The sequence below is a fragment of the Callithrix jacchus genome, chromosome 12, assembly GCF_049354715.1.
Source record: "Callithrix jacchus isolate 240 chromosome 12, calJac240_pri, whole genome shotgun sequence".
Lineage (NCBI taxonomy): Eukaryota > Metazoa > Chordata > Mammalia > Primates > Cebidae > Callithrix > Callithrix jacchus.
Window position 1 is genome coordinate 81,795,409 of NC_133513.1, and position 11,030 is coordinate 81,806,438.

The following is an 11,030-nucleotide window of genomic DNA, read 5'->3' on the forward strand; positions in this document are numbered from 1 at the left end:
CATTTTTATTAAAAATTCTCAGAAAACTAGGAATAAAAGGGAATTCTTCAATCTGATGAAGGGCATGTACAAAAAATTTGGAGATATTTTCATACTTAACCATGAAACAGTGTTTTTTCTTAAGATTAAGAACAAGGCAAGGATATTCTTTCTCATTACTTCTATCCCATTTTTACTGGAGGTTCTAGCCTTCTAGCCAGAAGAAGAAAGCAAGAAAAAGGGAAAAAATACATCCAGACTGGAAAGCAGGAGGTAAAATGTCATTATTTACATACATACTTTATTTGTATACTTCCATATCCCAACCTGTCAGAGTTCAGTTATCTTTATTCTGCAGGCTGGGACTTGGGATGGAGTGGAAGCTCTTAACCCCAAGGGCATCCTGCAGACAAACTGCCTCTGCACGAGGCACACACAACCCCAGCCCATGGTTACTTTGGAGGCTGGATACCAATTTAGAAGATAATCTCTATCTAAGGATAAACCTGCCTTAACAACTGGCTAATAAGCTTGAACCTGGAAAATCAGAGGTCAGAGAGAAATGGATAATAGGAAAGGAATTCGAATGGCAAGCGCCCGAAGCAAGGAAGAACACTTGGACAGGTGAAGCAATGGCAGCTGAAAGAGGGCATGACATGCTGAGTGAACACACTGGAAGAGACTGAAGCAAAGTGACAGGACCAGCCTTGGCCCCAGCTCTGGCTTTTACCCTAGAGCTATTTGTTCTTAGGCAATTACTTTAACCTTTTCTTCTTGTCTGTGATATAGGAATGAACATGCAATGTACTTCACCTGGCTGGCTCCCTTTTGTCATTCAGGTCTCCTCTTAAATATCACTTTCTCAAAGAGGCCTTCTCTTATCCCCCTTCTGCAGGAACCCTCCCCACCTCCAAAGTCCTCTCCATCACATCAATCCAGTTCATTGTTTTTCATAGCATTAACATAATCTGAAATTAATTTGTTTGTGTATTTGTTTATCATCTGGGGTGTATCTTTGAGATAAGTTCATGATGGTATTACTTAACCAAGAAGAGTGTTAGCTTTGAAAATAAGGTTTTTTGGCTGGGCATGGTGGTTCATGCCTATAATCCCAGCACTTTGGGAGGCTAAGGCAGATGGATCACCTGAGGTCAAAGGTTCAAGACCAGCCTGGCCAACATGGTGAAACCCTCTCTCTACTAAAAATGCAAAGATTAGTCTGGCGTGGTGGTGTATGTCTTTAATTCCAGCTACTTGAGAGGCTGAGGCATGAGAATCACTTGATCCTGGGAGGTGGAGGTTGCAATGAGCCGAGATCATGCCACTGCACTCCAGCCTGGGCCACAGAGTGAGACTCTGTCTCAAAAAAAAAAAAAAAAAAAAAAAAAAGAGAGAAAAAAAATAGGTTGTTTTAAGGATAAAAAGGAATCGTATGTGCAAAACATTTAGCAGAACACCTGAGCCATAGTCAGCAATTGTTATATAATAGCCATTATTATCGTTATTCTTGTCACAGTTATCATGATTATTTATTATCACACTGCAGGTGCTCATTAGGGTGTTGGTTGAATTGAAGTACTGAGCATTAGGCCAGGGAGGCAATGTAGACTAGTCCTGAGTAGCCTGAAGTGCTGGGTTCTGTGCTGGTAACATGATCAAAGAGCATCCCTCCACCAGAGCATCACTAGGAGGGTCAAACCAGAAAGAAGCCCTAACCTTGGACAACCAGACCATAGCTCCTGGCTGGATGCACAGCTGGCTGGTTGCTCAGCTACCACAACTCAGTTATAGGGGAAAAAACTGCCTATGGGCATATCCCTTTGATTCACAGTCTAGCTTCTTTTTATGAAAATGTAATCTGTGCTCGTAACAACTCACCTTTTCCTTGCAGAAAAAAGGAACAAGTTCTCAAAAACAAAACTCTTCTAAGCACGCTTTGACTTATTTTTTTATGAGATCATGAGAAGGAAATGTGACAAAGAAAAACTCAGCTCCTGAGGGATGGCAGAACCCAGTGATGACACGTGATAAGGGCAGGTTCTGGAGGGGTGTGCCCGGTGTGTACCACGGCTCTGCCACTTACCAGCTAAAACAAACATATGAGGCGAGTTTCTGAATGTCTCTGTGTCATTCATGGGTTGCTATCAGGAATTAAATGAGTTATTAGATGTAAAATGAGTTGAGAGAATCTCGTACCTAGTAAGCATTTGATAAATGTCAACCAAAGAACAAAACAAAAGAACAAGGCAGCAAAACAGATACAGCTGGAAACAAACACACACAGACAGGAAAAATACCAAGAGGCGTCAAGATACGTCAAATGGAAAGTTAGCCTAACAGAGGAAGTCAAGCTATGTGTTAGGAAGCTGCCAGCATCAGCTGGGACCTCAAACCCATGGGGAATACATGTGGCACTGTAGGACCCATTGCCCATAAGAGGTCTGTTAGGAAATAAGGATATGCTCTCTATGGGAAGGATAGGATTCAGGTAAAGTTTGGACTTCCAAGTAGACTTTGGTTCAAAGTCTTTTTTATGAGACTTTGAGATGCCTTTAACAAACATTTGGAATAAACTCTGCACTCGAATAGCACTTGCTCACCTTGGATAATAAAAGGTCAAGATGGAGTTGGCTTGTACTAAATAATGTCAGAATGCTCACTTTTTTCTTCACCTTGACCCCTAACAACCACAAGTAGTCAGTTTGCCTTCCTGGCCTGTGGAGCACCACAGCCTCTGGCTGTCAATTAGGATGTGGCTATTCATTGTCCACTGATGACAACCACTCATAACCTCCTATACCAGTTTGCACTAAGGGGCTTCCTCCTACAATCTAAAGGCAAAAGGACACCACAGAACCCTCAGGTTTCAACCAATGTCCTCTTTACGTACAAGAACCAGAAAGGTATTTAACCAGCCCAAGAAGAGGAATCTATTAGAAAGTTATGGAACCCAAAGGCAAAAAGTGTAGTAGGTGTAGGGCCTAGAACCTGGGCCGAAAGAGCTTCCAGACACCAGGGCACTGGTCTGCTCCCAGAACTCCCATTCCCCTTCCCCTCTTTCCAGGGCTATATGGAAAATAGCCCTCCTGAAATTTCCACCCTCCCTGAAAATCTGCTCATCCTCCTTTCATTCTGTGTACAGATGGGCTTTCTTGGCATCATTACTCACACAGTATGAATGGCAGCCCCAAAATGGTCATGTATCTGCTGGCTTACATATCCTAAATTCCTGAGAAATAGCCTAATTCTTCCTATGTGGATCAGATTTCCAACTATCATACAGAAAGCTGTGGCCATGATGTACGGATCATATAGTATAACAATAGATACAAGGGCCCAATCTGTGTTTGTGTGTGTGAAAAGTGGGTATTAAGGAAGTTCTTAAAGAAAGGGGTCTGAGTTTTGCAGGCTCCCAGACATACCTTCTTCCTCCTGAGAAGCTTTCTCTGGTAGGTCAGGAGAAACAATGAGCAAAGGATGAATTATAGTCTCTCTCTCTCTCTCTCTCTCTCTCTCTCTCTCTCTCTCTGTGTGTGTGTGTGTGTGTGTGTGTGTGTGTGTGTGTATTCATGATAAATTGGCTTCAAAGCTAAAACTCAGAACATGATGTCCTAGATTCATTTATCATCATCATCATCACCATCATCATTTGGTATAACTGATGGACTATAAACTACACATATTTAACATATACAATTTGATAAATGTTGGCGTTTGTATACACCTGTGAAACCATCTCCACAATCAAGATAGTGAACATATCCCTCATTACTAAATGTTTTCTCATACCCCTTTGGTAATTCATGTTTGCTGCCCTTCCCTTCCCCAAACAACTACTGATCTACTTTCTGTCCCAATGAATTCATTTGCATTTTCTGGAGTTTTATATGAATTGAACTATATAGTAAATACTCTTTTTTGTCTGGCTTCTTTTACTCAGCATAATTAGGATTCATCCTTAGTGCTGCATGTATTAATCATCTTTTTCTGTTTATTGCTGAGTCATATTCCATTGTGTGAAGACTTTTTAAAACATTTTTTAGACAAAGCTTTTCAGAGCTCACAGGAATAAAAACAATGTTCACACTTTCTACCCACGAAAGTATGTTGCAGGGTAGATCTTAGCAAAATTTGAAATAAACACATCATTCAAGTTGCTACAAGTCATCAGAACTATTTATGTTGGGTTTATGCAAATGATTAGCAAAGAATATTGATTGCAGCAATTTCTAAGTAGTGTCCAATAACTGCATTCTTGATACTCACCAAGTGTCAATAAGAAACTTGTTCAAAATCACGAAGTTCATAAGCAGTGGAGCCAGTTCATAAGACTGGAATCCAGGCAGAACTTGCAACAGTCTCCTACCTGGACTCACTGCCACTGTTCGCTGCTGCCAGTTACCTTCTTGAACCAGGTCTAGCATTATTCCTTGCTTGAAATCTGTGGCCCACCCTCCTCACTCTCTTAATTGCCCAAATCCAGGTTTCAGTGCATTTATCTGTCTATTTATTATAAATCAACAAATAGTAACAAGCTCTAACATTTGTTTTAGAGCAATTTTACCTGCAATTTGTGAAAAGCCCTGGGACATAAGCAGATGAGCCAATAGTTCTAAAAAGTTTTAATGGCTTGTGAAGAAGCAAGACAACAAATACTTGTTGCTGGGACCCAATTCCAGGCCCTAACTGCCTTGTTGGAGATATGCCTTGAATGTTGGACAAATTTCTTCCTTACTCATTCAGTGCTTGGAGCTTCTTGACTTGTTTCAAGAATGTCAAGTCCTTTCATTCCTCTCTAGTTTTGCAACTGCCGTTTCTTCTGCAAGGTATGCCCTTTTTAGTCTGCTTAGTGAAGACACAAAAATTCTTTGTGATTTAGCTCAAATGATCCATCTCTTTTTGGACTCCCTTAACAACCTGTTAATATCCTCCATTACAGCACTGGCCACATTAGATTAAAAGCATTTGCTTGCCCTACTCTCTTTCCCAGTATACTGTGACCTCCTCTAGAACAGAGACTATGGGTTGTGAACGTGGCCAGAGTTAGAAATCTGGGATTGACTAGTGATGGAAGATGGATAAGAATAAGAAGGAATGGATGAGAAATGCATGATTTTTTAATTATTATACTTTAAGTTCTGGGGTACATGTGCAGAACATACAGGTTTGTTACATAGGTATATACATGCCATGGTGGTTTGCTGCATCCATCACCCTGTCACCTACATTAGGTATTTCTCCTAATGCTATTCCTCCCCTAGCCCCCCACACCCCTACTATCCCTCCCCTAGCCCCCCACCACAAAACAGGCCCTGATGAGTGATGTTCCCCTCCCTGTGTCCATGTGCTCTCATTGTTCAACACCCACTTATGAGTGAGAACATGTGGTGTTTGGTTTTCTGTTCTTGTTGTCAGTTTTCTGAGAATGATGGTTTCCATCTTCATCCATGTCCCTGCAAAGGACATGAACTCGTCCTTTTGATTAATGGCAAAGGTATGCTTCCAGTTCTTCCAGGATTCAGGCAACACTGAACCGATGTTTATTAAGAACTGGACATAGTACTAGAGGCAGAGATAAATTGCAGATAGGACAAAAATAGTTGTGTGTTTGTGTTTATGTATGTGAAGGGCAAGAGAAAAGGAGGTATAGTGTGTGTGTGTACACATGTAGTACAAATATAGCAGGTTTTTACATGTTTACATATATGGTATATGTACATATAGTGCATACCATATATAGCAGTATGCTTATACATATGTGCATATACACAGTATATGTACATTGTGTATAAATGCATGTATCATACATGTATGATACATCTAGCATATCATTATATAGTTTGTGTGTAGTGTGTGCATGTTTACGTGTTATGTACATGTGCACACATACATGGCGTATGTCAGTATACACATGTACACACATTACGTATAGAGTACATAAGGAGAGTAGGAAAGATATTAATTATATGCAATACAGGTATTTTTTAGTAAAATGAGAAGCACCTTGAGGCTTGCCTTCCTATTGTGGTGAGAGGAGCCATTGAAGAGATAAGAAACAGCTGGAGAATGAGGAAGGAAAGGAGTTGAGAGAAACCTCACTAAAGCCACATTCTACGAGAGTTGGTTTGCAATAGCAAATTCCTTCAAAAAATGGAAGCCAAGAAAATAGAAAACCAAAGGGGGAAAAATTACTGGATTTGGTAATTAGAAAATTAGTAGGCAACCCAGAGCAAAAGTTTCCAGAGGAGTGGGAGTAGAATGACTCACAGGTAAGGAAGTCAAATCAAACAAAATAGATTTCTGTCTCTTTTCAAAACTTTTGCCTTGAAAGGATGCTAGGAGAAGCAGCTTGTGATGGAAGCAGAATCGACAACTTGGCTTTATTTGGTTCCCTGGAAGATGAAAGAGCACAACCATGTTTGTGAACAAAAAGCTTACCCTTCTGAACTGCAGTTCTAGTGCTCACATTGGGAAGCATTGGTCACAGCAAACACTACAGTCAGATTTCAGATTCATCTAGCACTTTGCTCCTAGTAACTCAAAAATCCCTCACAACAGCTCTTCAAGGGAGGGTCTGTGATCATCCACATTTTACAGATAAGGAAGCTAAGGCACAGAGAGGTTAAATAACGTGTCCAAAGTCACTCAGCTAGTAAGTCCCAGAACCCAGATTCCCACCCAGGTAAGCTGGCTGCAGTAGTTGGGTTTGTAATGTGGGTGCAATGAAGGATGCAGAAAACGCAGACCTTGACCTGCCTCCTGTTCTCCTAAGTCCTGCTTAGACTGGCCTTGATCCACCTCTCCTGGCTTTCTCTTCTACCCAGGCAGGGGCTTTGGCAGCCATGTGAAAGTGAAGTCATGGGCCAGGGTAACAATGTTTTAGAGGTAGTAACAAAGGAGGAACAATGGAGGGAGGCCATTTGTTGGTGTTGCAGGGTTTGCAGCTCTCTGACAGTTATGTTATCAAAAAGAGAAGCACAGTATACACTACCAGACCCAAGTTTAGTAGAACTGGCTCCCACTCCTCATATTTTGTAGCCTGGAAAAAAGGTACTTAACCTATGTGGGTACCAATCCTCCATCCATAACATAGGATGATGATGATGATGGTGATAACTATTCTACATCTCTTATGGTGGTGTTGTAAGGAGCAAGTGAGAAATTACGTGAAAGCGCATGCACATATGAACTTCTTCTTTACCGTTTTTATTAATAGGTTCTCAAGTTATCTGAAAAATTTCTCATTTCTCCACTTTCCCAGTTCTACATCCCAAGGCATTAAAAACTATTAAGACATTTGATTGTGAGAAAGTGTTTCTAAATCCAAATTGTGCCGTTTCCATGTGTATAATTTGCCCCAAATCTAAAATTCCCTTATGTAATGATGCAACATGATGCATGTTTACAGTTCTCTGAGGATAAGCTGTGATAAATTGTCACTATCTGTGATTTACAGGGCAACCTTTGGGTGCCCACACTGCTTCCAACTAATAGTTGCACCACAGATTCCACATCTGCCTGTTTATCCTTCTCTTCTTCCTCCAGGCGCCACATGATGATAATCTACTACCGCCAACGTAGCATTTTCCCCTCACATCTCACTTCCTCTTTTCATGGATTTCACTTTTATAAATCAATGTCATCTTTAAATCCCAGCCTGATCCTGATACGGGCAGAGGAAGACGTAACTTCAGTCAAGAAGCTAAAGGAACACACACGTTGAAGGGAACATGGGAAAACTGTCTGTGCAGCTCCACCTTCTGGGCGCATTCTGCCAAACATTTGGAGGGCCTAACCATGTTTCTTGGGAGTCTCATTTGGCTGACTGTGGAGACCAGGTCTCTAGATGGATGTTTTACCTTTAAACATGACAATTTTGTTTGAATATAACGAGCCAAGAATTACACAGCTGCCATTCTTTGTTTTGTCTAAATTGTCTTGATTTTTAACTTTACATGTATAAACTATATTCCAAAAACAAAATTAAAATGAATAGGCAGGAGTTAGATGGGGTACATGATGGATGCTGGGTGTGTAGTTAGTAATAGGAACATTTGCTGCCACCTACAAGAACACGTGGGACACTTTCCCCTTTTCTAGACGAAAAACCAGGGATCCAGGGCCAAATTTCAGTTTATCTTTCTTTTAGAAAGGGCTGTACCTGTTGCATGTATGTTTTAATTAAGAAAACTGAATATACAAAAATTCCATATTTCAGAAGCAATGTTTTGATGGTCATTTGCAGTAGCTAAGGATGGCTTCATGAAAACAGGGGCTTCCTCAGAATCCCTTTCTGTATCTATCAGCCACTCTAGTGTAGGCAATTGACTTAAAAGTTTTGCAAAACAAGGCATGCCGCCAATTCTGTTCCTCCCCTAATCAATCCTTTCTCACAAATAATAAAATGATTGCTCAGTGTTAATCTCTCTATGAAACTTTACAGAGTAATCCTATCATTTGCCTGTTATGCAGAAATGAGCTGAAAGCATCAGGAACATTAGCATATTTTTCCTCCATGAAATTTCCAGAGGACAACGACAAACAGACCCCCTTCTCCTGCCTCCTTCTCTCCAACAACCCCCGACAAAATACCCTACACCCAGATTCCCCTCTTTCCTTGGTAAGGCTGATGGAGGCTTAGAAGGACACTTGGTATCCCCACTCCCTCTTCCCATTTTAATCAGTCAAAATGCCAATGAAATGCAAGTCAACACGTGTTCTTTTTTTCTTTTTTAAAGCATGAAAAACATTTCTTTCAAAATAAATATACAGTTCTATAAAAAACATAAAAAGGCACTCTAATCTCGGCTGCTGTCCAGCAGAAACATGTTCAACTGTTTTTAGAGTCATCCATAAAAATAAGTTCTTTTAGACAGGTTTAGAACACTTTCAAACATAGGAAATTCTTTATTCCACAAACAAGTCCTTTTAGAGATACTCTAAATATGTCTGTGATGAATGTCTTTTTCACATCCAGGATTCAAGGCTGTTGAAGTGAGCTAGACTACGAATACCAAGAACACAAAATTGTATTGATACAGAAAACTTACGTAAATTGCTTTGTCAGACTACAAAAATACATCAGGTTTTATCTATGGTTTTCATCGGTTAATAAGTTAGTTGCTTAATATACCGCTCAGGTGTTTCTCTTAATTCAAGTATGAAAGGCAGTCCCGAGTCTTAGGGGCACCCACCGCAGCCACATTACTGCACTGGGACAGATGCAGGCCGCAGCGTTCCCAGAATTTTGTCCCAGTGTGTGAAGTACGGGGCAAAGTTGCAGTTAAAGAGAGAGTGATGCAGGTCGTGGTGCGCCACGCCCCCGTACCACCCGAAGGGCACCAGTCTGTGAGTGGACCAAGGGAAGTTGTAGCCGGAGTGGTCCTCCACGGACAGCCAGATGTTGAGCACGTGGAAGGTCAGGGCAGTGAGCGGGTGGCATCCGAGCAGCGTGACGTTCACCATGTCGAAGACGCCCAAGGAAAACAGTTCCCAGATGCTCATGTACTGCGTGGCCAGAGCGAACGAGGAGGGGTTCTGGTGGTGCATCTTGTGGAAGGTGCGGTACAGCCAGGGCACCTTGTGGTGCAGCAGGTGCCACACGAAGAACTCCGTGTCGAAGAGCAGCAGGCAGAGCAGGACGTGGTGCAGCAGCAGGAGCAGCTCAGGGGCTTCGTGGGGCAGGAGGGCCGGGCTGCAGGCCCAATGCAGCAGCGTCACGGGGAACACGAACATCACGTGCTGGTAGAGCGTCTGCCCCAGGCAGGGCAGCAGCTGCCGCGCTGACGGCGAGAAGTCCGGGTGGATCTTGTAACGCCGCAGCGCGGGCACCCAGGAGCACAGGACGTCCAGCACCACGAAGGGCAGGCAGAAGCCCACGTATGTGGTAATGGAGAAGATGACCGGGAAGAAGGGCGACAGTATGAGGGCCTCCCAGCTCCTCACGCGGTCCCAGAGGGGCTGCAGGAACAGCTGCTCGGAGCTGCAAAGGACCTGGGGCTGGGAGCAGTTGCGGCAGCTCATGGCGAGGCTGTGCGGGCAGCCGCTGCTGCTACTCGAGTCCCACCGACTTTTCACAGGACTCCGGGCCCCGCCCCAAGTGACGTCAGCTGCCTTTCCATCGCTCTCCCAGCGGCGCGAAGCCTGAGTGAGTAATCCACCCGGCAGAGCGGCGCTTGATTGCTGTAAATATGCTCATCTACAGCCGCATCTCAGCGGCTCTTAGACGTGCGTGCAGGCAGGGCACTCAGTACTTTTCATCTATGTTCTGGTTTTTCAGTTGATGTACAATTAACGCGCGATACAATGTACAGATCTGCCATGTGGAGTTTCTATGAGTTTGGCAACTCAGTTCACGTGTGTCATCACGAGTCTCAAACTAAATGGTTTCCATTGCCACCAGAAAGCGCATCTTGGCAATCAATGCAGAACTGTTTGTATTTTTTAATGCATACGTATAACTACATCCGTGTGCTTTCATAAAGATACAAGCATAACCGCATTTTTAAAAACTGTTTAAAGCGGCAAGCGGTCTAGCTCCGGGTGTTGCGGTCTATCCAGCCGCTAGCTGGAAATTGTCCCTTCGCACAGGGCACCGCGGGTCCCCGACAGCCGTCAGTGACCGTCAGCTCAGGAAATCAGACGGGAAAGGTGACCGGATGGGAACCTCCGCCAGCTCCAGCTTCTTCCGAGAGTTTTCCTGGCCGGCGGGCAGCAAGCTGGAGAGCCCCAGCACGCAGGCTCTCCGGGAGGGGCCGCAGTCCCGCCGCCGAGCTACCCTCGGGGGCGGTTCCCCGGGCGCCCGGCCCGCGATCGGAGCGCGGAGGCACCACACAGCTGAGAGAGAGCTCCGCATTGCCGGGGAAATGCTGGATTTAATGCCCAGTCTGCGCCAATCTAGCTAAAAAGCCGTAGTATTTTGGGTGGGAACAGTTAATTCAGCAAACCACCTGCGTTGTTCATCAAGAAAAAGAGATGAGCGTTCCTGAAGCCTCCCGGGAGGTTGTTGAAGGAGCAGGTGAGGTGGCCACTACCCTGCCCTTCCCCCTTGT

The 11,030-nt window shown here is 43.6% G+C and overlaps 1 protein-coding gene across 1 annotated transcript; it reads right to left on the minus strand.

The window, feature by feature from the left end:
* Positions 1-8,384: 8,384 nt before the first annotated feature.
* On the minus strand, positions 8,385-10,026 carry CH25H (cholesterol 25-hydroxylase). The gene has a single exon (XM_002756384.6). The coding sequence runs from the start codon at positions 10,000-10,002 to the stop codon at positions 9,184-9,186; it is 819 nt and encodes a 272-aa protein (XP_002756430.1). The 5' UTR covers positions 10,003-10,026; the 3' UTR covers positions 8,385-9,183.
* Positions 10,027-11,030: the final 1,004 nt, after the last annotated feature.